Below are 27,806 nucleotides of genomic sequence, written 5' to 3'. Positions count from 1 at the left end.
TTCTTGTCCTTGGCTTCAGACCCAGAGACCTTGCAGCCAGCTTACCACCGACTGACTGCTCGGGACATTTTTTCAGCAGTGGGGGGCCGCTCCCTCCAGTCTGGCTACCTTGACGGTGGGTCCAGTCACTGCAGGGGCCTGCTCTATGGAACCGTCTCCCAGCTAGAAAAGTCCTTGGGGACCAGGAGCCCCATGAAGTGTCTGGGATTTGGAAAGATCACAAAGGTTTGTACCCACTGGTCTTGTACCCACTGGGGCTGTGGATGGTCCCTCTGGGACAGGCCTTGTGGCTCAGCACCAGGGGGCACCACCACCTCTCTCTCCACACTTTCCCCATCCCTCTTCTGTCCTTACAGGGAAGGAGTGGGGACCCTGTTCTTCTGTAGGGGTCCACTGCCAAGCAGGACTCACCTTTTCCCCACAAAGACCGCCCTTGGCAGACACATAGAGAACATAGCTAATATATACTGTTCTTGCTCTAGAGATACTGGACTAAACATACCAGTTGGGCTCAGACCCCAAGTTTAGAACCACGGTGAGGAGACTGGTATTGGCTCAGAGTGACCTGGGCTGAGGGACCTTGTCCCCACTCCCTCGCTGTGTGACTGAGTCAGCTCTTTCGTCTTTCTGACTCAGCTTCGTTATCTATAATGACAATTGCAGTGATAACTGACATTCATGGGCCAGGGGCCAGGGGCTGTGCCTTAACTGGAGCTGTCTCACTTGATATCAAACACCCCATGATGGATGTGCCTATTTCCCCACTGCACAGATGGAACAAATGGAGGCATGGAGATTAAGGAACTGTCCCCGGGTCTTACAGTGCCAGGATTCAGTAACATGGCACTAAGTACTTAGCCCAGGGGCGCCTGGGTGGCTCAGTGGATTAAGCCGCTGCCTTCGGCTCAGGTCACCATCTCAGTGTCCTGGGATCGAGCCCCACATCGGGCTCTCTGCTCAGCAGGGAGCCTGCTTCCCCCTCTGTCTCTGCCTGCCTCTCTGCCTACTTGTGATCTCTCTCTCTGTCAAATAAAATAAATAAAATCTTAAAAAAAAAAAAAAAAGTACTTAGCCCAGGCTGTGGCTGAGTGGACTCTGAGTGGTCATTGGTTTTAACAGTGTCCACACACACTCTGAACTTACCTGTTGTGGACCCTCTCAGTTCTCCAGGATTTTCCAGCGCATTCCTGACACCCCCCACACCCAGTTCAGGGCAGCGGAAGAGGGCTTTTTCCTCCCTTAGCTGCTCCTTGACTCGCTGTGGAGAGACGCTGGGAATCCGGTTAGCCTCAGGTTCCAGCAGCCACCTCATTTGGTGGCCGCAACCCCCCCCCCCCCCCCCCCCCCGTCCCAACAGCCCCAAACTCCAAGCATCTTTCCCCGTAGCAATAACCGTGGGTGATGCAAAGGGGCCGCGAAGCCCACTCCATCTGTGCCTTCCCGGGTCCAGCGATCCCCTCTCAGAACCTCAGTTTTCTCATCTGTGAAGTGGGGGTGGCGACAAGGAGCCGGCCACAGGTCGCTGGGCAAGCCGATGGCAGGGGGGACCTCCTGGCCCTCTGTGACACGCGGCACCCAACAGCCAGGGGCCAGCGGGAGGGGCGGGCCGGGGCCCGGGCCGGGGGCGGGCGCGGCACGGGGCGGGCTAGCGGAGGGGCCGGGCGGGCGGCGGCGCTGCTGGGGCGTCACAGCGCCGGGCGGCGGCGGGGAGATGCGGCTCCTGGCGCTGGCGGCGGCCGTGCTGCTGGCGCGGGCTCCGGCCCCGGGTAAGCGCGGCGGGGCCGGGGAGCGCGGGTGGGGCGAGGGCAGCCCGCGCCGGGGAGGCCGGAACTCTGGGCCGGGGGCCTGGCGGGGAGGCCCTGCCGCCTCCCAGGCCGCCCCCTTCCCGTCCGCGCCCGGCGGGGCCAGGGTTCCGCGGGTAGCTGTAGCCGCACCAGCCCCGCGGAGCGCGGCGGCGCCTTCCCGGCTCCCAGCGGCCGCCGTGCGGGGCCCCTTCTTGCCTCCGCCAGGGCCCCGGGGCTACGCGGGCACTCGCCACAGCCCCCGCGCCCTCCCGGGGCCGGGCCTTAGGGGGCTAGACTGAACCAGGGGCGCGCCGGCCCTAGCTGTTAGTTTGCTTGCTTGCTTTCTCCAGGACAGCCAGGACCAACAAGAGTTGGCAGGTTGGACTAGCAGCAACTTTCCTCTACTTCTGCGGAGAGTTTTCGGAGGGGCTGGATGGGCCCCGGCAACGCGGGGCTTGTCCGCGCGCGGCTTGTGAGAGCAGGCCGAGCGAGACACCGTGTCGGCGCCTGGAAGAAGTGGGACCCTTTCCCGGAGCACCCTGCTTTAGGAAAGCCCCTACCTGTACTGCCGGCTCTCTTGGGGTTGCTGCTCTCGTTTCTAAGTTGATTCCCCGAGCCCTGCCCGCCTGCCTCGGAGCTGGAAAGTCCACTTTGGCTAGAATAATAGTTAACAATGACTGTTTCGATGGCTCTTACATTTCCTGGGTGCCTGTTGGGTGCCAGGTGTCCTGCTACACATGTTCTCATTTAATCACAGCAGCACTTTAAATTAATCACGACAAAAATCAAATATATATATCCAGCTGCTTTGAAAACATTAACTCAATTTGCCAGTAATCTGAAGGAGATGCTGTTAGTATGCCCATTTTATAAATGAGGAAACTGAGGCCCAGGCCCAGAAATCGGCTTGGCTTAAGTTACAGGTCTTTTGAGTTGTGGAGCAGGGATTTGAACCCCGGGAGCCTGGTGCTAGCCTTTGCTCATTCCGTCGAAGGTGTGTTTTGTCAATAAGGAAGCTGATGCTCAGAATTAAGTGATTTTCCAAGGGTGACACAGCTACCAAGTGGAGGAGCTGGCATCTGACCCAGCATAGGTCAGAGTCTGAGCAGGAAGAACTTGGATCACAGTGGGCAGAAATTCACCCGTCGGCCCCTGGCGTCCAGAGCAGCCCGGTTTTCTGGGGAATCTGAAATCGGTGCTGTGGGAAATGCTTTTGTCATCCTTGTCGTTGTCTTGACCAGCTGTGACTGGAGGTTTGACTGGGGCGTTGATTGGGGTGGCTGGACCAGAACAGCTCTGGTGGAGTAGCCAGCAGCAAACAGGAGGCCCACGGTCCCCAATCTCAGCCCTCCAGGCTCCCCGACCACCTTGATCACGGGTGTTATCAAGGAGGCATCCCCAGAGAGTGACTTTGCGGGGTGGTGGGGTAGTCAAGGACATTTTTATGGTTTCAGGAGACGTCAAGAGGCTTGAGAGCTGCGGTTTGGGGTCCTTTAGAGTCTGCCCTGGCTGTGTCCAAGGCCATGTGGTAGCTCATCACGACAGTCCTGCTTGTGTGGCACAGGCTGAATGCCTCCCCCTGCTGAGCATTTGCCCACGACCCCTGGCCACGAACCCCCACGGCGGACCTGGCAGAGAGCCGCCTTACACATAGGTCCCGACTCTTAGCCGCTGCCCTTTCCTACTTCTTGTTTTGGGGGCAAAGGGGGGCCTTAGCCATCACCTGGTCCAACCCCTCATTTTACAGGAAAGGAAACGGAGGGGCAAAATATTTCCTAAAGGCCAAGCTGTGGTCCGGAGTGGTGGTTGAGAATTGCTTTGAAGCCAGATGGCCTGTGTTCAAATTCCAGCTCTGCTGAGTTCTGTGTGCTTGACCAGTGGGCTTAGTGTCTTCAGAAAATGAGGATAAACATGATATAAGGATCAATCGGCCAGATAAACCTAAAGTGTTTGGAACAACGCCTGACCTGGAGTTCACACGCAGCTCATGGTAGCTTTTGTCATTGGTCAGGGTCCTGTGTTTGTCCCCGATGACAGCTATTTTCAGGTGATGGGTTAATGTGAGTGCCACAGCCCATAGGCTAGGTCTGGTAGCGCCTCTGCTTGGTGCATGATATGTACAGGCTCCCAGTGCCATGCGCTTTTAAATAATACAATTGTATTTCTTTCAAAGATCTATTTGCCAGGAGTTCAGGCTATCTTTTTGATAAGAATGAGATTTTTGCTGCTGATCGGTACCTACCGTTTGCATTATTTTTGTTTGTTTGTTTGTTTTAAATTTTTTTCAGTGTTCCAAAATTCATTGTTTATGCACCACACCCAGTGCTCCAAATACAGAAACTTCTGGCCGAGTGGGGTCAGGGAAGAAGGAGACCCTGGGGCCCTGAAGGCTGAGTTGGAGTTAAAGGCATAAAATTCAGGGCAGCAGCGAGAGGAATGATCTGAGCGAGTGGGAGCCGTTTCTCCAGGACAGAGAAGGAGCGCGGGGCACAGAGTCACCAACACATTGCTGGTGGCCCTACCCCTGTCTGGGTCCCAGGCCATGTGGGCGCCTTGTTTCTGTTAGAAGTCCTACAATTCCCTGCAGCTGGAAATTGCCCTCCTCCACTGCGTGGCCAGGGCTGGAGGGAGAGGCCCAGGCTTTATACTAGATGAGTAGGTTGTATACTGTTTGTTGGAGGGATGTACTTTTAAGCTGTTTTCAGCGCTGCATTAGTCCTTCTCACGACGGTATACAAAAGGGAGCAAGAGGGTTAGACCCCAGAAATCCTCTCTGCAGGAATTTAATTCTTAGATTGTGGAATTCAGTGCAACATGAAGATGCGCGGTCCCTGATTCAAAACTTCTAGAGAGTGACAACAGAGATGGAACCCAGCAGTGGGCCCCTGCCAGTGCAGGGTCCCGGATAACTGTGGATCTCACACACCCTGGAAGCCCGCCCTGCTCATAGGTTGCCACGTGTCGCTCTCTGTTGCCTTCTCCTGCCTGGCTTTCAGAGCTTAAGATGAATATTAGTATTTGAAGGTGTTTCCTCATTGGAGCTGACACTCACCTTGCCAGGCATCATTTTCTAGATTTTCAGAGGAGGAAACTGAGGTTCTTAGGGCCTCACACCTAATAGCACCAAGTTTCCAGCCCTGCTCTATTGAACCCCAGCTCTCCCAGCTGGGGTTGGCTGAACCCCAGCCAACCCCCAGCTCTCTGCCCAGCCCCATTAAGCCTCTGCGAAAGGCTGGGCCGTGAGAATCCCAGTGCCCAGCCCACTTGGGGGAAGGATCCTTGTGGCCAGAATCCCGTTTGCTCTGTTTCATTCAGCCTCTTCCCTGCCCATGTTGTCGTATTCCTCCTTTAAGAACTGGCCTCAGAGGGGTCCTTATTGGAGTAGAAAGTTCCCTCCTGAGATCTACCAGCAGGCCCGGTGGCTTTCTGGGCCATTGCGTAGTGCCCTTCACCAGATGACGCTGTGCTTTCTCCCTCTGCCCTGCACTACCTTCCTTGTGCCTCAGGGTCTTTGCACAGGTGGCACTCCCTCTCTCCCAGGAAGGTCACTCCTTTCTATTCTCCTGAATTAAAAAAAAAAAAATTATTTATTTACTTATTTATATGACAAGGAGAGAGAGAGAGAGCACGCACAAGTAGGGGGAGTGGCAGGCAGAGGGAGAGGGAGAAGCAGGCAGCTGGATGTGGGGCAAGATCCCAGAAACTTGGGATCATGATCTGAGCCGAATGCACATGCTTAACTCACTGAACCACACAGGTTCCTCTGCTCTCTTGAATTTTATGTCATTAACCCCACCTCAGCATTTAGCTCACAGTCACCTCCCAAGAGTCTCCTTCTTCCCTGACCCCACAGTCTAGATCGGGACCTTGCCCTGATTTTTAAAAGCCTTGCAACTTTTCTCTGTACCACGTGACACTGTTTGTCGTTCCTCCTGTATCGTTTTTCCCTGGCATCATCTGTCTTGCCCACTAGACCCTCAGGTCCATGAGGTTAGGAATGCTGTCTTCTTTGTGCAGTGACTGGCTCAAGGCTGTTGCTCAGGAAGTATTTGTTGAGTGATTAAGTGAACAAAGCATAGGCTGGGACAGAAGCTGGAGGAAGTGGGAACCCTGGGCACAGAGGAGCCTGGGGCAGGGTGGGGTGTGGGGTGGCAGGGGGGAGGGTGGGGAATCTACCTCCCATCTCAGTTCCCTGCAATGCAGGGTCACAAAGCAAGAAATTCAGTTCTTCTCTGGGTGAGAGTTTTTGACAATTCTCCATCCTAGGCCAGGGGAGGGGAGACTGCCCTGCTTGGAGGGTGACACTCATCCTCCCTTCTTGAGCTGGCTTGGTTCTTGTTTGCTTGGCTTGCCCCTCTGCCCTGCAGGGTGGGTGTATGCTCTGTCATTCAGACAGATCCAGAAGAGAAAGGCCTGGACTCCCACGGGCACTGCCTTCTGGCCAGCCCGACTCCATACGTTGGTTGGTGTTGCCCTTGCTTCCTACCCTCCTGGCTCCCACCTGCTGTGTTCTCTGCTGAGCATGGGTGGGTGGGGGGGGGGGTTGGAGGGGTGATGGCTGCAGTGAGGCAGATGCCGAGTGATGCTGTCTTTTCTAGTATTTAACTAAATATCTAGTTCAGCTGGCATCTGCTAGGCATCTGCTAGGCAGTTTTCCCCCTCCCGACTCAGGCCTGCACAGGAGCTATTTGCTGGGTTTCAACTAGCCATCTCCAGTGCCAAAGAAAGGGTGCTACTGGGACCACCTGGCTTTCAAGGAAGGCTCACCGCAGGCCTGGAGACAACTGAGAGCCTGTGTTCTCTTGCAAAGCTTTACGCCTCTGAGGGGCCCTTGGCCCTGAATTTCAGTAACTCATGCTTTTGGGCTGACAGTGGGTATAAATATTGGTTGGTGACAGGCGTGTGGCCAAAACGAGCCTTCCTATCAACAACGTTGTATGGCTTGCTAGGGCTGTCAGAACAAAGTGCCACGAACCTCATATATTTGTTCCCTGCAGTCCTGGAGGCCTGAAGTGTGAGTTCAAGGTGTCGGGAGGGTTGGTTTCTCTTGAGGCTCCCTATTTGGCTTGCAGATGGCCATGTGCTCCCTCTGTCCTCACATGGGCAGACTTCTGTGCATCCACGTGTCTGTGTCCAGAGTTCTTCTTATAAGGACATCGTGCATGTTGGATTAAGGCTCTCTCTAATAGCTTCATTTTAACTTAATCACCCCTAGAAAGCTCTTATCTTCAAAGACAGTCACATTCTGAGGAGTAGGGATTTGGGCTTCCAACATATGAATTCGGGAGCACATTAGGGTCTTTGCACTTTGCTGGGAGAAGCCTGCTTGGCCCATTTGTAAGAGGATATAGGGCTAAATGAAGGTGGAGAGGTGCCTTGGTAAAGAGAAAAGGAGGGGTCCTTTTAGGCAGACGGTTCATCCGCTGGCTTTCCAGGGAGCTCCTGACTCCTGGTCTGAGCTGCAGAAGTGGAAGGGTTACTCATTTGCCTCCAGGATGGAATCTGGCCTCCCATGGGGACGGAGCACTTGGCACATTCTCCTGGTTTCAGTCACTATAAATAATCCCTCCTTCACCCAGCGTTAATGGGAGGAGACTGGGGTGTGGGGTCTGGGCTCACTCATCCCACCCATCTTGTTTCAATTTCCTGCCTTCCCCAGTTCTCCGCTTGACTCCAGTGGGGGCCCTTGGGGGTGGGTAAAGCTGGGCTTTAGTTCTGGAAGCCAGCTGCCACTAGCTCTCTGCTGCTCTCTGTCTGCCGATCCCCGATCCCCGGGGCAGCTGCTGGAGTGGGTCAGCCTGGTGTCCCTGCTGTGGCCCATGGGGACGTCAGACAGGGCCTTAGCAGTCTGGAGGGACTTGGACTAATTTAATACCATGTCTGGGCTCAGTGTAGGGCAGATACAAGAGATGCAGGGGAGACAGCGAGAGCATTTCCTCTTCTTTTGTCCTACATGAGCACTTTCTGTCACAGGAAGATAGTTACTAGAGAACCCGCACTTGCCTTAGTTGCTGATGCTCTTTGTTCCCCAAGTATGTCCCAGGGCTGGCTTTGTCGTTTGAGGCCGTAGACAGAGACAGTCTCATTCTTTTCCACAAGGACAGTCCAGCCCAGCACCAACCTTTTTCTTGTGAGTTTATAACCGTCTGTTTTTCAAGGTAACAAGAGATTATCAGGATGTGGGAAAACTGAATGATGGCCCCCGATGAGGTCTGTGTCCTAACTCCTGGAACCTGTGAATGTTACCTTACGTGGCAAGAGGTACTTAATGGAGGTGATTAAGGATGGACCTTGGAGTGTGCTTGAGTGTCCTGGTGGGCCTGGTTTCTGAGAGCTGGGAAAGAAAATGAGAGGAAGTAGACGCTTCCGTCCTCTCTCTGAACATATGCAATTTATGAACTCAACAGTGGAAGCCATTTAGGAGGATGAGATTGTTGCCTGGACTTCTACTGTGAAGAATATTTTTCTTGGGAGCCTTTCCCACCCAGACAGACATAGGGCCTCACCTTGTTGACTCACGGCCTCTTCTCAGTGGAAGGTTCTGGACTTTCCTGATCACTTTTTCATCCTTCCTCCTTGCTCACCTGCAGCATTGGCCAGAGTTCAAAGCTTTTGCTGACCCTCACATCAGGACCCAAGCCCCTTCATGTGATCAGAGGTGACATTTGGGGCTGAGAGCCGTGGCTCAAGATGACCCCAGGGCCCCCTGCTGGTGTGGTGGGGCAGGCAGGGGTTTGGCAGCTGGCAGTGCAGAGGGAGGATGGGGGACCCGGGGTAAAGACGCACTGGCCGTCAGGTTCTGTGCATCCTCTGGGTTCCACCTGCCAGCTGATGGCTCCAGCGGTGAGCTCCAAGGCAGGATGGCCACACGGCTCAGTCCCTGTTGTCACCATGTAGTGAGTCTTCCGGGGGGAGGCCTCTGTGTGAGGTCTGCTGGTCTGGCTGCTTGGGGTGGGTGTTGGGGTGGCTCCCTCCAAAATCACCTTGGGGGGCAGAAGGGCAATTCAGGAGGGGCAGACATTGGAGTGGATCTAAAGCAAAAAACAAGGAAGGAGTAGACAGGTCTGGAATTTTGGAGCATCTTCTGAGTTGCTGGGGGGTTCTTTCCCTCCTCCCTGTTCCTGGGTTCCTTCATTCTTTGTTCCTACACTGTAGCTCTGAGACCGTGAACCCTAAGTCTACAAAAGACTTAGAGTAAGACACCGAGAAACCTCTGCTGTTCCAGCTCTTTGGTCCTAGTTCAATGTCTGCCTGACCAGCACTGATGCTCTGCCTTGGTTACAGTGGAAATCACTGAGACAGGGCAAGGGACTTGGAAGGGCAGCTCCTAGACCCACAGCATTGCTGTCTCAGGCAGGCGATGAAACTGATCGGAAGTGGACCCTGGGAGGCAGGCTGGTGGATGGCATGTGCGCTGGAAATGTTTAAGGGATTCCCAAACCCCAAATCTTTATGTGAGATTTCCCAAGTGTTGAATGTCACCAACTAATTGAAGAACATTTTCAACTATGTCTGGGCCAAGTGGTCGGGGGCTTTTCATGTGGTGGGACTGTCCCATGGATGAGCTTGTGGAAGCCCACAGAAACCCCCTGTCCCTGCCATGCTCCAGAAGGGCTCCTCCTGTCCACCACAAAGGCACAGAGGGAGCGTGGAGGGGATCAGGGTGGCCTGTCCCTCTGGCCATACAGATGGCTCCTGGAGAAAAGACGGACAGTGTGTCCTTTCCAGAGAAAGGCGGCGTTCATGCTCATCATCTTCCTTTTTTCTCTGCAGAGGTGTGTGGGGCCCTCAATGTCACCGTGTCCCCGGGGCCTGTGGTTGACTACCTGGAGGGGGAAAATGCTACTCTTCTCTGCCATGTCTCCCAGAAGAGACGAAAGGACAGCTTGCTGGCCGTGCGCTGGTTCTTCGCACGCCCCAATGCCCAGGAAGCCTTGATGGTTAAGATGACCAAACTCCGGGTGGTGCAGTACTACGGGAATTACAGCCGTAGTGCCTTCCGGCAGAGGCTGTGCCTCCTGGAGGAGAGGCGCGGGGCACTCTACACGCTCTCTATTTTGACCCTCCGGCCAGCAGATCAAGGGCATTACGTCTGCAAAGTCCAGGAAATCAGCAAGCACAGGAATAAGTGGACCGCCTGGTCCAACGGTTCCTCAGCGACGGAAATGAGAGGTAAGGGCCCCTCTGCTCTTTGGGGAGACAAGGGGGGCACAGATCAGTGGTCCTTCCTCTAATTGGTGAGATAGGGGCCCCCAGATGGCTCTGCTGGGCTAGAATGCATCTTCCTGGCCTCTGTGGGCCACAGCCACGTGAGCTAGGCTTGGGGATGAGGACAGATCTTTTTTTGGACACTGGGGCTAGCAAGTGCCTGGCCCCATCCTGCCCAACATGGCCCTGGGCAAAACCTTTATGTCTAAAAGATTGGACTGGCTGTGTGTGTGCTTTGCCTCCAGCTCAGATCCGTGTGGCCTTGGTTGCTCGGGCTGGAGTGGGAGGCCTGCGTGGGGAAATCCTGATGTCAGTTTCCAGGCCTGGGAGCAGGGCATGCTAGTGGCTCTGATCTGTTGCCCAGAGGAACAGATCCAAGTCCCTGGCAACATCTCACTGAGAAATTCATCCAAAAGTGGGCAAAGGACCAGAGGTAGCCCACTCTTCCTGGAGAAAGATAGGAGGTATCGGCTGTGTTCTGGAACATCTTATCTACCAAGCCCCACATTTGAAGGTTATCATTATTTTATCACAAATGTTCTACTGTTTTAGTAAGACTAGTTATGGTGTGCTAAATATTACATTTTTGATTGCTTTGAACTTGAATTTGGTCTGGTACAGTATTAAGAGGATCACAAACTAAAGCTGATGGTCTCAAGTGTGAGAAAGAATCTAATTTTATTATATACATGTAATATAATAGTAAAGGCATTAGTGATGTGGCTTTGATAAGCTTTTTTTTTTTTTGAAAGGATAAAACTCAGTTGTGAAGGTTTTTTTTTTTAATGGAAGAAGAAGTATTTTTAATATCCTGTATGAATAAGGGATGTGTTAAAGCAGATAATTTATGGAGAGAGTGGTTAGTACAACTTTATTTGCCTTTGGAGTTTCCTCATTATAATGTTCTTAAGCAGGGAATGATGCATTATCTGAAATGTGTATTTTTTCTCCCTAAGCAAATTCATTCAAGAAAACAAATGACTATTCGTATAAATATATCTTTTGGCACAGAAAACAGAAAAATGCATCAGATAACCAAGGGCCAAGGAGGGAATTCACTCTGAATATCACTTGGCTCTGAAACATAAGATTTTATACGTGTCCTTTTTATGTTTATGTCACAGTATATTCTGGAACTGTACATTACATCTCTTGGTAGTAAGGTCTCTGTGCCAATTAGAATAGATGAAAAGTTCCTTGCCTTCAAGTGCCGTCATCTGCACTTTTCACATTTAATGTGGATCTGCTTTCGTGGAGTGAAGATGGGTTCCTTCTAGAACATTTACTTAGGTACTTGCTCCCCAAACCTGAGGTGGTTCATAAGGTTTCACTCGAAATGTCCTCCTTCTCCCCCCTCCCCCAAGCCCCTTCCTCTCTCCCTCCTTCCTGTTCCCACTCTCTGAACCTCTTTTTTCTTCTTCCTCTCCTTTTTCTTTCCATCTCCTGGACCTTGCATTTCTGATTCTTCCTTCCCCTCCTGCTTCCCCTTCCCTTCACTTCCTCTTTCCCTTGTCTCTCTGTCGGTCTCACGCGCGTCCCCCACAGGCCCTGGAAGTGGTTCTAATCTCACAGCAGAGCTGGACCTCCCGGGCTGCCTCTGCCCTAACTCAGAGCCTCCTGCTTCTCACACTGTCTCAGCCTCTGGGAAAGGCTGTGGTTTTTCAACGGGACGATCGGAAACCTTAGAAAGTGATGACCATACCTTCTAGAATATTCCACGTAGGCTTCAAGGGGACTACACCAGGAAGGTTAAGGAAAGATGACTCTACATAAATGACCTGAAAGCAGACTGGCTTGTTTAGGTTGGAACATGTCTGTCCCAGGCTGGGGGGAGAGTGCGGAAGCTTGGCTCACTGTCCTTCTCCCCAAGGCCCAAGGCAGGGAAGAGGCCCCTGGCTCCAACTTCCCGGGGCACCATTTCCCCAGGCCCTTTTCCTTGCTCATTTCCAGGAGCTTTATTTTCTTAAATCTTCACTTCATATTAATAATTGTTATATGGAAAACCAGAACAAAAACAAACACAATGAAAAGTCCTGTGGGCAAATACTTTTGGGCTATAACACTGAATAGCAATTCTCACAAGTGTTTTTGGAGTGAGCGCCTTTCCTCCTCTGGGCTCCGGAGTCCCTCTGTTCTAAGGAACTCACTTTGCTCTCCTTCCTGAAGGCTTCTCAAGCCATTCACAGGAGCAGGACAATTTTCTTGGAAATACTTTTATTTATTTATTTGGCAGAGAGACATCACAAGTAGGCAGAGAAGCAGGCAGGGGGCGGGGGAAGCAGGCTCCCCGCTGAGCAGAGAACCCGATGTGGGGCTTGATCCCAGGACCCTGAGCTGAAATCAGAGGCTTAATCCACTGAGCCACCCAAGTACCCCTCGGGAATGCTTTTAACACTACCCCTGTCCCCTGCCCTTGACCGTGGACTGTCACACTCTTTCTTGCATTGTTCTCAATGTGAGATAAAATTGCTGGTCTTCCACTGTAAAGTCCCAGGAAGAATGGTTGACATGCCATGTCTTCTCATCTCACTGTTGCAAAAGGAGGTTGGCTTGTGAATGAATGAAATGCCCTTTGATAGCACTTGTTGCTACCAGTACATGAGGGAGGCAAGACTTGGTCGATAATGTCACCTTCTCTGGGAGAAGTCATCTCTTTTTCCTTGGCGTATTCCAATTGTACATCTCGTTCGAGGCGCTTGTCTATCCTTCCTCCTCTTTGTGCATGCTAGCCCACTGAGATTACATCCTAACATCCTCAGGGGCACTGCTGTCCCCAGAGGTAATCATTGTCCATGGTGTGGTCTGCCTCCATCAGGTCCCTCTTCTGTGGGCATTCGTGCCTGCCCCCACACATATATTCCAATGACACCACAATTCATGCCTTATAAGTATTGCTGATGATGTTATTTGTGCTCTTTTTTGTAAGTGGTATTACATAGTCAGACAACACCAAACTGTATGCCATCATCCCTCTAGTGATGAAGTCTCAGAAATGCCCAATTTTTCATTAACATAACAAGTGCTTCAGTGAACATCCTTCTACACATTTTCAAGTGTGTCTTTTGAATTCCTGGAAAGAGAATTGCTAGGCCTAAGGCCATGCATATTTAAATTTTTAATAGACAATGCCCATATAGTCTCCAAAAAGATTTTACAAATTTATACTCTGACCATCATTGCATGATAGGGTCTATTTCCCTGAAGCCTCATTATCGATGGATATTATTAATCTTTTTCATTATTTATCCTGGTAATGGGAAAAAGAATATTTCATTGTTGTTTTAATTTCCATTATTATATTCAATACAATTTAATTTTAATTATTGTATTCAATTATTAGTGAGGTTGAACATCTCATCATATGTTTATTGACTGTTTAAGAAAATTTCTTCTGTTGGGGTTCCTGGTGCCACAGCCAGTCAAGTGTCTGACTCTTGGTTTTGTCTCAGGTTGTGGGGTTGAGCCCCTTGTTTGTCTCAGGTTGTGGGCTCTGCGCTCAGCATGGAGTCTGCTTGGGATTCTCTTTCTCCCTCTCTCTGTGTCCCTTCCACTCGTGCTCTCTCTCACTCTCTCTGTTTCTCTCTTTAAAAATAAATACATAAACCTTTAAAAAAAAGTTTTCTGTCAATTGCCTGTCCCTAACCTTTGCCTATTTTTCACTTGCTTGCTGTCTTTTTCATACATATATATATTTTTCTGATCATTAATTCTTTAGCTGTTATGTATGGTACAAAATTTTCTTCCTATTTGTTACTTATCTTTACGCTTTATTTTTTTCAACCACATGAATATTTTACATTTTCAAGATATTTATTTTGTCAAATTTACCAGGTTTCTTTTTCCCTTTACGGTATTCCTATTTTCAGGTTTTTTTTTTACTGAGATATAATTTATTCAATAAATTGCACATGGTACCTTGATTTCATGTATTATCTGGGAAGGTATTTCCCACCCATGCTGACAAAAGTATTTTCTGTAATTTTCTTTAATATTTTTAAAGGATTAAAAGAAAGTTTTACTCCTTTATCTCTTTAGAATCCATTTTTTTTAAAAGATTTTATTTATTTATTTGACAGAGAGAGATCACAGGTAGGTAGAGAGACTGGCAGAGAGAGAGAGAGCAGGAAGCAGGCTCCCTGCTGAGCAGAGAGCCAGATGTGGGACTCGATCCCAGGACCCTGAGATCATGACCTGAGCCGAAGGCAGCGGCTTAACCCACTGAGCCACCCAGGCGCCCCTGGAATCCATTTTTTTGAAAGATTTTATTTATTTGTCAGAGAGACAGCGAGAGAGGGAACACAAGCAGGGAGAATGTGAGAGGGAGAAGCAGGCTTCCCACTGAGCAGGGAGCCCGATGCGGAGCTCGATCCCGGGACCCTGGGATCATGAGCTGAGTGGAAGGCACATGCTCAATGATCATTCATTCAGGCACCCCTGAAATCCATTTTAATTGACTTTATAAATTACTTTGGCATGGTCTTTATGATTTTTTCTTTTTCATTTTTTTTTAGAAAGGGGGGGGCAAAGGGGAGGGAGAAAGAGAGAGAATCTTAATCAGGTTCCGCTCCCAGTGTAGAGCCCAGTGTGGGGCTTAAGACCTGAGATCATGACCTAAGCCAAAATCAGAAGTCTGATGCTGAATCTACTTAGCTACTCAGATGCCCAATGTCTTTATGATTTTAAATGTTCCTATCCACAGAACTAGTATATTCCGTCATGCATGCAGGGTGGGTTTTTTTTTTTTTAAGTCTTTCAGTAAAAGATATCTTAACATGAGTCTGGAATATTTTTAGTATGTTTATTTCTAGGTATTGCCCACTTGTAAATAGGATCTATCCCTTCTCCTTTCATGCATACACACACACACACACACACACACACACACACCTCTTTTAAATTGGTTATTACTGATGTATAGAAAAGTTGTTGGCTTGCATTTGGCAACATAATGACTTACTTTTTTTGAATATAGACATTTTCAGTTGCTTCTCAAGAATGTCTGCAAATTGATATGTCACTGTTTTAGCTCACCTTATTGCATTGACCAGGACTTTGGGGGAAGTGAGTCATCTACCTGTACTCTTTTTGTTAACAGCGCTAGGAATTTTAATTTTACCATCTGGGCTTTTATCTTGACCATATTTTCCCGTATAGCTCACATGGCCACTGCTAGGGATGGTCAGTTCTCTACTGAAAAACCAGCTTTGAGGTGTCTGTGACTTTTTCATGATCCCCGCTAGTAAACCTATCAGAAAAGCAAGTGGGATTGACCTGCCAATGGCTCTTAGTAATTTACCTTTTCCTTTTTAAATTTCTTAAAACACTTTAAAAAATCCATTCTAAAGAAATGAGCTATCGAGCCATGAAGATATGGAGGGACCTGAAATGCTTTTTGTGCAGTGAATGAAGCCAGTCTGAGAAGCTGCATACTGTGTGATTCCAACCATATGTCGTTCTGGAAAAGGCAAAACTATGGAGACAGTACAAAGATCCGTGGTTGCCAGAGGTTTGGGGAGGGAGGGATGAACAGGTGGAACCCAGAGAATTTTTGCAGCAATGAAAACATTCTGTATGAAACGATAATGGTGGACACATGTCATTACTAATTGGTCCAAACCTGTAGAACATACCACACCAAGAGTGAACCCTAAGGTAAATGATGTACTCTGGATCATTATGATGTGTCATTGTAGTTTCATCTGTTGTACCGAATGTATCCCTCTGGTGGGGGTGTTCACAGTGGGGGAGGCTGTGCGTATGTAGGGGCTGGAGGTATAGGAGATCTCTGTACCCTCCCCTCAGTTTTGCTCTGAACCTAAAACTGCTCCAAAAAAAAATTAGTCTTTTTTTTTTCTTAAGATTTTATTTATTTATTTGACAGAGAGAGATCGCAAGTAGGCAGAGCGGCAGGCAGAGGCAGAGAGAGGGGGAAGCAGGCTCCCCCACCAAGCAGACAGCCTGACACAGGGCTCAATCCCAGGACTCCGGGATCATGACCCGATCCGAAGGCAGAGGCCCAACCCACTGAGTCACCCAGGCGCCCCTAAAAAAATTAGTCTTAATAATAATAATAATAAAATCCATCCTAGAAACTTGTCAGAGATAGCCTAAAGTTTTAAAAGCCAACTTTCCTATTCATTTTTTTTTTTTCTAGCCAAGGTGTTACTGACTTTAGGATTCTCTAGAAGCAGACACAGGCCAAGATTGATGTGGATAGCCTTTACTGTAAGCTCAGGCCTGGGCATGAGGGAGACAGCCTTAGTGAAAGGGCTACCAGACTCCTCCCTGAGCAAGGGCTGGGCAAGTATCTGAAGGAGTTGGGGCAGGAAAGGAGTGACGTCATGTATATATGTCGCAGGTAAAGGTAGGGAAATGCAGGGACTTGGGTGCGCAGGTGCAGTTGGCAACATTTTATTTGCATGTTAAGTCTCTATCCCTGGCCATGATTTTTAGCATTATAACAAGAGGAAAAAATCGAAAGGTCAGGGCTGGCGTCCACTGTGGCTCTGATTGGTCTGGTCTGGTGTTTGTAGGAGCAACCTTGTTATAAATTGCAACCTGGGGCTTGTTTCAAGTTTGTGGCTTCTGGCTTCCCGATTCAGTGCAGCACCTTCGAAGTAGGTCAGAGAAAGAGATTATCAGACGGGGCTGAGGTTTTCTGCAAGTGCCTGGTCTGTAAAAGTCGTGCCTCAGAGAAGAGATGAACAAACCGGCAGGTGGATATTGAAAGAGCTTTTCGTTTTGAAATACCGCAGTTGTAAGGAGATTAGGTTCTAGGGCAATTTCATCCCATCATATGCTTTTCTAGGCAGGTGCCTCAGAATTCCTGTCTCAAAGCCTCTAGCGTTCTCTAGGACATCAGATTTTTCCTTAGTTGGAGTTCTTTCTGACCTGGGAGTGATCACCACGTACAAAAGGTCACATGTTGCTGTCCTCTGAGGAGGAAAGGGATGGAAATATGGCTAGTGGGCCTACCGGTTGGAAAGGTCATTCCTGGGAAAGTTCACTTGCCAGCTTGCTGAATACATGAAACTCCTGGATATCATGGTGGCACCACAACTAAATTTTCATGAATGCTAATTGAAGTCTAGCATCTTTAAATTGTTTATATGTGTTATAGTGGAGTCAAGGGTGTGATCATACATCAGTCCATATCACTTATGCTTTGATCTAATTTGCTGAAGGGGAGGAGGGATGCACTTACAAGGGGTGTTCAGGGATTTGTTCATAAACCACAACCTGTCACATCCCTGCTGTGTCCCTGACATGGTGGCTCCTTACAAAGTCTGGCTTGCTATCCGTGTGCTTATAAAATGCTTTATAAATGTGATACCAAGTAATAAAAGGAACAAAAAGCCCAAGACCAAACCAAACCAGTGCATCCCAGTAGCTGCGGTGTTATTTGTTTATTTTGCTCTCTAGTTTTTTGAGTTTTCCCCAATTTGGGGTGAGTCCTTGAGTATGTGTATGTGCTGAAAAAAAAATAGCAAGTTATTGGGAAAAAATCTGCACTAACACAAGGATTTGTCATGGCAATTTCCCTCGGAGACATCGCTGAAAATGTGCGGCTAAGAAATGTAAGTTGTATGAATTTGAGGCAAAGCACAACTTGCCATTTTATGTTTTAACTGTGAGTGTCAGTAAAACATGATGGAGAAGTGTGGATTTTGAAGAATAGGGAATTGACAAATCGGGGCTTATCTGCAAATCATGTCTGTGTGAGATCATGGGAGGGAGGGCTTCTGACTGTAGGGTTGGGTACTGAGTGGCACAAAATGAAATGACAAATAATGAAAATTGAAAATGTATGACCCTCTAGAGGACCGTGGAGCCATGCTCAGTTTATTTTGGAGAAGTTGTCCTATCAGATGAGCCTGATGGTGTTATTTTTATTACACGGAGGTGGAAGGAAAGGTAAGGAATGTTGTGCATGAAGACTTGCCTGCAGAGAAAACGGATCAAAAAGTCCTAAGTGACACAGGGAACTGGAACCCTTTGGAGAAGCTTTCAGTGGAAATCAGGAGGGCCAATGTTAGGTCTGATTTCATTTAATCATTTAATCAACGACATTGAAAAAGGCGCACACAGCACCCTAATGAACTTTACAGAAGATGCAAAATTGGGAAATGTTTTTCATGTCAGCGAGGAGTAAAAACATAATAAAAACGAATCCGGAGAGGTCAGAAATACAGGCGGGAAGTAACAGCGTGAGATTCCGTTTGGAAAACCGCAGAGCAATGCATGCGGGGAAAGCGCAGCCCCGGCATGGTGGGATGGTCCACGAGAGGCCGAGAGGCTGTCTCTGCGAAAGGACCTTGGTGACAGGGGCCGTGAATGAGCCCCGTTTCTGCAGGGCCACACTGCAGGGCTGACACCGCCTGATTTCCGTCCACGTGCAGACTGGCCCGGTGCCCCCGAGAAGGAAGGCGGCTGTGTCGTGTGCGCTGCGCTGGTGAGACTAATGGGGACTCCAACAGAACGTTTGGGGAACCTCATTTTCAGAAGGATCGACTCAAACTAGAGGAGAGGGGCGAGTGTGATGAGGACATGAGTGGCGGCCTCCAGAGATGCGATCCGTTCGGCGGAGGAAGCTTTGCAGGTCTCAGTGAACACACTGCCTCGGGGAATCACGCGTGGGCTGCGGTGCTCAGCGGCGCTGTGTGGGCTCCTTTATCCCTTCACTCCGTGGGCATTTTATTGAGTCCCTGCCCTGCTGGAAACTTGGGACACATATGGTAGATCTGTCTGTAGGGGTGGCTGATACACAAACAGGATGTTAGAGGGTAATGTATGTGCAATAAACACGGTGTGCACCGGGCATTCATTCAACACATGGGAGCGCCCCCAAGGATGGGGGAGAAGGCAGGGCCATTTCTGCAGTGGTAAACGGGAGGGGGCGGCATCTCAGTGTGTGGGCCGGCTATCACTGTGGGTCTGGAGTCTGAGCTGGGGAGAGGAGGCAGCTGTGGATAACTGGGGGAGTCAGGCAGGCCTGAAGGTGGAGGGGCTTGTCCTGAATATTAAGGAATTTACACTTGATTTTGTAGGCTGTTCTTCTCAATCTCCTCTAAATGATAAGAATCACCAACCCCAGAAAGTATTAGAATCTTCTGACAGATCCCTGTGTTGGCTGGTTAGGGCATGGATTTGAGAACCAGACTAGAGGAGGAGGAGGCTGCCTTCTGTAGCTGCCCAGGCTTGGAATGATAGAGGATGACATTTGGCACGAGGAACAGAGGGATGTGGAGAGGTCAGATGGGAAGTCTTTAGTAACCGACTGGGTGTGGGCAAGAAAGAGAGCTTGGGATGGCACGCAGAGGTCTGTCTCAGTAGTATGAGCAGGGTGGTGCCCAGCTGGTCCATAGGAGGCATTTAGGTTTGAGAGTAAGATGGCTGGAGGCCACCCTGTCTGGTAAGTACACAAGCATGAGGAGCTGACGTCCCTATCTGATCTGGCTAGTGAGAACTGATTTCTGAGTCAGGCAGCTGAAACCATGGGGGGTGGGGAGGAGGGAGAATGTCTAAAGGCAGGGGTGGGATGGAGTCAACATTTGGGGCAACAGAAAGAGCTAGTTTGGGTCGGTGTTGATTCAAACACCTCCAGACCAGCCCATTGGCCGTCTAGACAAAGCAGAATATTCTTAGTAGAAGGCAGCACTGGAGGGAGAAAGTACAGTAGCTTTCTGCCCGGAGCCTCAGAAGGTCAGTATGTGGGATATTCAGAGAAGCACAGTGTCTAGGTGAGGACCAGCTGCAGTCACCTCGATCCCCAGGGGCCCTGTGAGCCTTGTGTCTTCTGCTCCAATGACAGTCATGTGTAGGTAACATCTTCTTGCTCATTCATCATGAGCAGGTGAGATGCAGATGCGGGCCTCAGTGTGGGTGAGACACCATGAAGTGAAGAACAAGGTAAGGTCCTGCCTGACCCCAGGGATAGCAGGGAGGTGGAGTCCTGAGTGCCTTGTACCCAGCACTATGATTTAAAAATGTTGCAGTTGGCCAAACAACTGATCAGAATGGAAATGAAAGAGTATGAGTAGAAGTTTGGGGGTAATACCCAATGGGGAGATGAAGCTGCCCGGTGAGGTCTTAAGGGACAGCAAATTTAATTCCCCAGACCTCATAAAAAGTTACCCTGGATGGCTTTTCAGCCCAGTCCTGCCACCCACAGACTCAGAGGCAGACTGATACTCTGAGCCAAAATGAATCTGCATACTTTCAGATGGAGATGTCTTCATTAACAGTGAAAACGCTAATAATAGAAGCAATTTGCAAAGGCTGTCCCCTGCAATTTAATCAGTATCTCAGTCTGACCCCAAACAACATATTTTAATAAGCCAAATGGCTATGTGACTCAAGATTATATAAATAAGCTTTAAATGTAGGGAGTGAACAAAGCAAATGGAAAACTCTGTTACCCTAAAAGTGTTTGGGGGCAAAGATGAAATTACAATTTCTTATTTGACTACTTAACCCCAAAATGTTAGAGGGAATTTAATAATTGGATCTGAAAGTACTACCCCAGGGAACCCATATTTCAAGTTTCAGGGGAAGAAATTAAATAATTCCTTTTTCACTGGAGACACGGAGCAGATAATTAGGAGTGAGATTTACTAAACATTTAGTGTTACTGCTTAATTAAGCAAGCACATATCAAGATGTTGAAAGTGTCAACAGGTCCAGATCCTCAAAGGGGACAAATTGACAACAGGAGTGTAATTTAAACTACGCTTGAAACAATTCTTCAGTGTGCCTACCCTCACTCCGACTGCCATGGTCTTGGAAGAATTGAAGAGACTGAAATCAAACTGAACACACATGTATTAAGCCCCGGGTTACAAGCCCATTATCGTTGTGCCTACCTTAAAGAGAGGAATGGGTGGGGAGGTCTGATCCCCTTCTCTGGGCCCAGCCTCGCCATCTGGAGGGGGAACACGTAGATAAGAGTATGGATCTGAGAGATGTTATGGAGATAGCTAAGAAAAAGTGTGAACAGGCCATAGACGAGGGTGACACTGACATGTGAGTAAAGGAGAGACAAGGATATATTCTCAGGGGAAATGAGAAGGTCACCTGGAGGTTGTAGGATTCTACTGTGCCACAGGGTGAGGGGGACCAGGACAGCTGTGGTCCATGCCATGTCAAGAGAAAAAACAGACTGAGCAAAGGTTAGACCAGAGGGAAGAGGAGTATGCAGACGACTTGCTAGAGCTGGCTGCATGTTTGTGGTTGGTGAGGGCCAGACCGGGGGTGGGGGGGGGGGGGGTCATGATAGGAGCTGAGGTCGGCATGGTGCACCTAGCTAGGGATAACCTCGATTCCAGGGACCCTGCCAGATTCTTCTGAAATGCATCCTCATACCTGACACAGGTCATGGTTCATAGAAGGGCTCCGTGATTGTATTTTGGTGGGGGATGGGGGTGGGGGGAGGGTGGGGAAGAAAGCAAGAATGAGTGACCCAGGCTCTTTGGTAAAATGCCATTTTAATTAAAGGCAACAAGGAGTGGAAGGTGGAAGCAAGCAAGTATGTAGACCCGGACTTGTATCTGGAGCGCCCATTCCCAAGCCCTACATTTCAGCGTTTCCTAATGGCTTTTGGGGTCATACACTGGGCCTTTGTATTCTGTAGCAGATTCCATCTCCCAAGGCGACCTTCTTTTCCAACTGCCTTGTCATAATGGGAAGTCTATTTAATCCGGGTCTTCATTTGTTGGCTTGTTTGCTCTTTTGCTTTCCTTTGTGTTTTAAAATTTGTCTTACAGTGGATGCGAAAGAAAAGCGTGGCCTGAAATAGATGCACTGGAACTTTTCCGTTTCTCATCAGCTGCTCCCTGTAGGTCACTCGGAGGTCTTACTCGCATGCATGGCTTTGTCTGAGCCCCAAGAGAGACTGCCTTTAGCCTGAATCTTGGAGACACAAGGGGGAAGTGAAGCAATAGGCGAACTTCCAAAGGTCAGAGACAGAGAAAGTCTCTGTGTGTCCCTGGGGCTGCCTCTGCCTTCCCTGAGAATGCTGATCCAGTTATAAAGAGTGGCGACACAGCTACATTTTTAACAGTTTTTTCCTTGGGAAACTGTCCCTCGTTGAATAAGAAGGAACTGTGAACTGAGTGTATGCATTTTTGAATTTGCAGCAAAAGTGTTGCCGCCTCTTTATTTTCTTTAAGGATTTTCTTTCTTTCTTTTTTTTAGATTTTATTTATTTATTTGACAGAGATCATAAGTAGGCAGAGAGGCAGGCAGAGAGAGAGGGGAGGGGTAAGCAGGCTCCCTGCTGAGCAGAGAGCCTGATGTGGGGCTTGATCCCAGGACCCTGGGATCATGACCTGAGCCCAAGGCAGAAACTTTAACCCACTGAGCCACCCAGGTGCTCCTAAGGATCTTTCTTTGTGCGTATTTCATATCACCAACCTCTTCTGGTCTCCTCTGATTTTCCCTCTTACTGATCTGTGCAAGATGCTGCTTAAGGAAACTGAGGCAGGGCAGTGTCTGCTGTGTGGATTCCTGCAGCCCCTGGGTGCCAGTCAGTGAGATCTACATGCCAGGGACCAGGGTTGGCTGTCCCTCTCCTTTCAGTTTCCGTGAGCTTAAGAATTGCCTTCTGCTTAAGATCTTGGGTCTTTCTGCCTCCATTCTGTAATGAACTAAGAACTCAAAGGCCATAGGATTAATCATAGCAGACACACAGTACGTAACTCCTGGGCCCAAACTTTGCAGAGAAGTCAGGCTTAATGGCCCGGGGTACTGGTGCATTCCCACTGCTTTGGGGGCAGGGCTTCCAGACAAAGGGAAGTGACTGGCTAGGATGGGTCCCTCCCTGGCCTCTCTTCCCAGCCTTCCAGAATGTAACAGTGTCATCATCCCAGGACCAAGTTCCTTTCAGGCGGTCTTGACCCACTGATACCAATGCTCATGCTCATTCCATTCATTTGTTTGTTCAAAGTAACCGTGACTTACAGTGGGCCCAGAAGGATTCTGAGAAGTGAGGAAGACAGGTGCAGTCCAGCTGGGGGTGGTGGATAACAAGATGAAGGCGTGGGGCACAGTGATGCTTTCTAAGGCAACACAGTGTGCAGGGAGGGAGAGCATGAAATACCAGGTCACCGTTGGAGCACGGTGTCCCTCGCTCACATTCTCTCCAATTTCCAAGTTTGAGTCAGACATTTGGGGAGACACATCAGTCGTTACAGACGGTCTGTTCTTTAGAAAGTAACTTCCTTAAAAACTGTGTTCTTTTGTCCTGAGACATGCTATTTAAAGGGGCCTGTTTGGAGTTTTTTGTAAACAACACTCATGTGATAGGCTTACTCCTTAGGTTTTGCTGTTACTTTTCTTTTTCCTGGATGAAAGGGAGAGAGGCATTATTTGAGTTTTGAGCTCCAGACCCTGCCCTGGACTGGACAAGCGACGGAGGCCCCGGGTCTGGCTCCTGGTGACTTGAATCCTGTCTCCCATGTCTCCTTGCACTCTGTGCTCACCTCTCTACTCAGAGCGTGCTAGGCCGGGCTTCTCTAAGCGGAATCCCGAGACCCCGAGCCTCGGGCTTTCTTGAATGTCGTGCTTCCCAATTGTGCACATTCCTAAGCCAGCCCCAAATTTCTCATCAGAAGCTTAGGGGTGATGCTTGGGAATGTTCATTCTAGCAAGAGTCCCAGTGAATTCCCCTACACACCAAAGTTTTAGAAATCTTGGTCTTTGGGCACTAAATAAAGGTAACATTCTCTATGATTAAAATCTGTGTATGTAATCCGAGAGAATGCTTAAGCCCAGCCTAAAGAACAGTGGGACTAGAAAGGCGAAGGTACGTCTCTTGAACTCAGGCTGGCCTGTGCGGTGTCCCTGCAGCCTTCTCAGACCTCTGGCTGAGCCGGGGACCCTTCTACGCTCCTCTCCATCAATATCTGCATTCCAGAAGGCCTTCCCTATCAGAAATGTGCTGTGCACCTTCCTTTGGATGTAACCCATGGTTCCAATTTAAGCTGCTTTAATTGTAGGATCTTTTGTTAAAGGAACTGGGGACACAGGGAGAGCCGATGAGAAAGAGTTTTGGAAGAAAGGGAGCCTTTCCAAGGCCCCTAAAAATTGTCAGTGACCTGTTCTGTGGATGATGGGGTCAGTGCAGGTCCAGAGAAGGGTATCAGTATGATCTGTGGAAAGAAGACCAGGAGGGGAATGGGAGCCCCTCAGCCAGGAGGGCATTGTCTCAGGGGCTCGGGGACACAGTCTGCCACAGCCTGTGAAACTGTCCTCCCCAGGGGAGTTGGCAGGACATTCTGTCCAAGTTAGCAATCAAGGCTCTCAGTTTTCACACCTCTTTGAGTGATGGTTTCCCCACGGGTCTCATCGCAGGGGGCTTGACTAAGATTCTTTCTTTCCAACCTGCTTTTTCCAGACAGGAGGCTGATAGGATCAGTTTGGGTGCCTCTGGGCTGCGTTCTTCCAGACTGTTTGATCCGGTGGCCACTTCCAACCAGTTCTTCCCAGAGCGGCCAAGATAGGGTGAATCTCATGACTTGCTCCTTTTGAGATTCATCTGATTTCTGCCGTCTTGGCTAGAGGCCCCCAGACAGTCTGCAGCTCCGTCATCCCTGCCCACACCTCACGGGGAGGTCGCACAGGCTCTGTCCACTGGGCACCGGGGTCCCTAAAATTGTAAAGCAGTCAGTAGGTCAGTGGATGACCTATCTTTGAGTGCTCTTGTTTTCTCTACTGTGAACCCAAACCGATCGAAAAATGAGCCCAAATCAGACAGAGATAAAAATGCTCACTTTATCCTAAGAAAAGTGGTCTGCTGCTAAGGTCTAATTGGACTTCCTTTTGCTTTCCTGATCAGTTGCATTGCTCCTCGGGAGCCTCGCCCAGGCCCAGCAGGGTGGCCCGGGGCCCCCAACCTCATGGCTGGAGGTGGTCCTTGCAGGTAGGATGAAAGAGGAGCGTGCACCTGAGTGGCCACAGACAGAACTCCCCGGGAAGCAGGGTTGGCATCACTCCCAGCAGCCGGGATAATGAGACCTTCCCGAGGGGGCGCACACTGCCCATCCCCTCGTCAGCTGTTTGCTGAGAGCACAGTCTCAGAACGTGTACAAGACCGAGACTGCCTTCAGCAGGGGCTTGACCTCATTCCTCCACCCAGAGAGGGGCAGTGTGTCAGAAGCTCGCCTGAATTAGGGACTCCTCCCCAGCCCCCTTGCCTGGGGAAGTAGGAGGTTGAGTGGATGTAGGAGGGAAGAGAAGGCCAGGCAGGAATACTCAAGTAACACGCTCCATTCTGGGAAGGGACGGAAGTGCTATTCCTCCTCCGGACCTCAGAATCCCAGCACAGAGGATGAACACCCCATTCCCTTTCATGACCCTATAAGACAACCCATTGGTTAAAAGGCTGATTGAATGCATGTGAATTCTTATCTTGGAGGGATTGAGCTGGGAACTCCCCCAATCTTAGGTAACTATCAGGATGTGTGAGGACATTCAGCTCCCCTGAGCTGATTGATACTTAGAAAAAGCCAGCACTTTGGGTATGAAAGCATGCTTGTTGCCTTCTTCCCAGTTGTCTGGGAGTCCAGCTGGGATCACCAGGTGAGGCAAACGCAGTTGAAAGTGATAGATTTATTGAATCTTGTTTGAAAGTCTGAAGCCTTCTGATGGCTTAATTCATCCAAAGCCATTACAAGTGTTGGATGATCAAGAAGCGGTCATTTTATTTCTAAAAGTCTTTGATCAGAGTAAATAACCTGTGTTTAGAAAATTTGCCACTCTGCTTGGTGAAGCAGAATGTTTCCTTGAAGCATTTTATCCTCCTCTGTAGCTACCCTGCAGTGGCCTCTTCCACTCAGTGTCTCCAGGCTCGCTTCTGTAAATCTGTGCCTGCCCCGTGCAGCCATGCTGTGAAGGAGGTGCACTGCTCAAGTTGCAGACCTGCTTCTTGTCCACTGCAAAGCCCTTCACCCACCCATCCTGCACTCTGTTTCCTTACAGTGTCTGGGCTCAGACACAAAGTTTGACAATGTATCAAATTCACTTTGAGATAGCAGGGGATTAGCAGCTGAAACAAGATCATTATGGCAAAACCTTGGACAAATTTCTGAAGCTCAGAAGGAGTCTATGGAACAGATAAAGTTATGATCCGTGTTGCTAATCATATGCAAATAGATTTTCTGTATTTTCCCATAAAACAGTTGCGCTGCAGGGAAATGAGGAACATGCATTAATTCATTGCTTAGAGCCTTGTTAGCTTAGAATCCCAGTTTTTTGGCTTTTTCAGTGCAGGTCTCTGTAAATTGGTTAGGGAGACCTTGTTATCTTGTATCCTAAGTAAGGCAAAGCCATTGTTATTGACTGCAGCAAGGACCCATAATTTCTGTGGAAAAAAAAGAAAAAGAAAAAGAAAAATGAAGAAAAAGTTGTCCGAAGATGCCTGCCTTTGCTAGGACAGTAGCAGCCCTTTTGAGCTGTAGGCATTTAGTGACAAGGACAAGGAACCTTTTCTTGGGGACCATTTGGGCGACTGAAGATTCACACAGTGAAACAAAGGACTGACAACAAAGGATGGTGCTGGAATCAGGTGCAGGAATTTGAGCCAGGAAAAAAAAAAACAGACAAAAATCCCTTTTCTAATGGAGCTAACACTGTTGCAGATAAAAATGGCTCACTCCATCTTAGGCCCTGTTCTAAGCACTTCACATATATTAACGTGTTTGACTCACATGTCTTTTAAGAGCAGGCATTTGTCATCCCTATTTGTGAAACTGAGGCACTGGGAAATCGAGCACCTTGCCCAAGGTTACACAACCAGTAAATGGCAACTTGTTTTGTTTTGTTTTTTGTTTGTTTTTTAACCCGAGGTTTATTAGTGCATCTCAAACTTTAAAGTTCATATGATTGATCCAGGGTATCTGGTTTAAAAGCAGATTCTGGTCCAGTAGGTCTGGCTTGAGGACCCTGGGATTCTGCACTTTTAACAAGACCCCAGGTGACACTGCCCTGCTTGGCTGTGGGCCACATTTGGAGGGGCAGGGCTCTGGAAGATCATGGGCATGCTGGATCTCCTGAAAACTCAGGTCCTTGGAGATCATCTCTCTTTCCTTTCGGCTTTCTTTGTGTCTCTTTAGGGTACTCCTAGCCTCTGCTCAATTTGTTGAAGTTATGAAAGCCCTTTCAAGCTAATTCAGAAGAAAAGCAGGGATAGATTTAAGGATATGGAGCTCATAAAATGCAAGGATAGCAGCCACATTACATCAGCCTTCTTGGGGCCTAGAGCTCCAGCAAGATCAAGCCCTCAGCCCCACGAGTCCTCTCACTTTGTGTCCCCTTGCAGGTTCTGCCCCCGCTCTGTTCCACTTGCCTGTGTTTCCAACATGGCTGCCGCCCAGAAGTCCACAGGCTCCTTCAACCCAGGGCCCACAACAACCATTATATACTATGTTTCTTAGTTTAACTTCTTGAAGGAAGAATTGATTGATTGCACTGGCAGTCAGCTGTGGGTGGGGAAATTAAGCAGGATGATGATGGGCAAATTATGTGACTTGTTGAATATTATATACAAGACCAAGAAATCATTCCTGGAGGGCCAGAATGCTTACTTCGTGGACTCAGAAAGAAATGGATTATCCATTTATTTACTAGGCACTAACTAGCTGCCAGGCAGTCTACCAAGTGATGGGGATATAGAGATAGAAGATACATTTTAAGGAATTTAGGTTCTAATGGGAGAGTTCTTCAGTAGTGGCAGACTAGCTTATAGCAGATCAAAGTCTGCCTTCTGAGAGCAATTAGAAAGTAGGAAAAAAGAAATGTAGATTTCTGTAGCAATTACAC

General features: G+C 49.0%; 1 protein-coding gene across 2 annotated transcripts in view; it reads left to right on the top strand.

The window, feature by feature from the left end:
• Positions 1 to 1,684: 1,684 nt before the first annotated feature.
• VSTM4 (V-set and transmembrane domain containing 4) overlaps positions 1,685 to 27,806 on the top strand; it is a 98,215-nt gene continuing 72,093 nt past the window's right edge. For both annotated transcript variants that reach the window (XM_059395877.1, XM_059395876.1), the window contains exons 1-2: positions 1,685 to 1,766; positions 9,558 to 9,956. In XM_059395877.1, coding sequence (XP_059251860.1) covers positions 1,712 to 1,766; positions 9,558 to 9,956 — 454 coding nt within the window. In that variant the 5' untranslated portion in view covers positions 1,685 to 1,711. The remainder of the gene's footprint in view (positions 1,767 to 9,557; positions 9,957 to 27,806) is intronic.

Source organism: Mustela nigripes, chromosome 4, assembly GCF_022355385.1.
Source record: "Mustela nigripes isolate SB6536 chromosome 4, MUSNIG.SB6536, whole genome shotgun sequence".
Taxonomy (NCBI): domain Eukaryota; kingdom Metazoa; phylum Chordata; class Mammalia; order Carnivora; family Mustelidae; genus Mustela; species Mustela nigripes.
The sequence above is the reverse complement of the archived record's forward strand: the minus strand, read 5'-3'. Positions and strand labels throughout refer to the sequence as shown.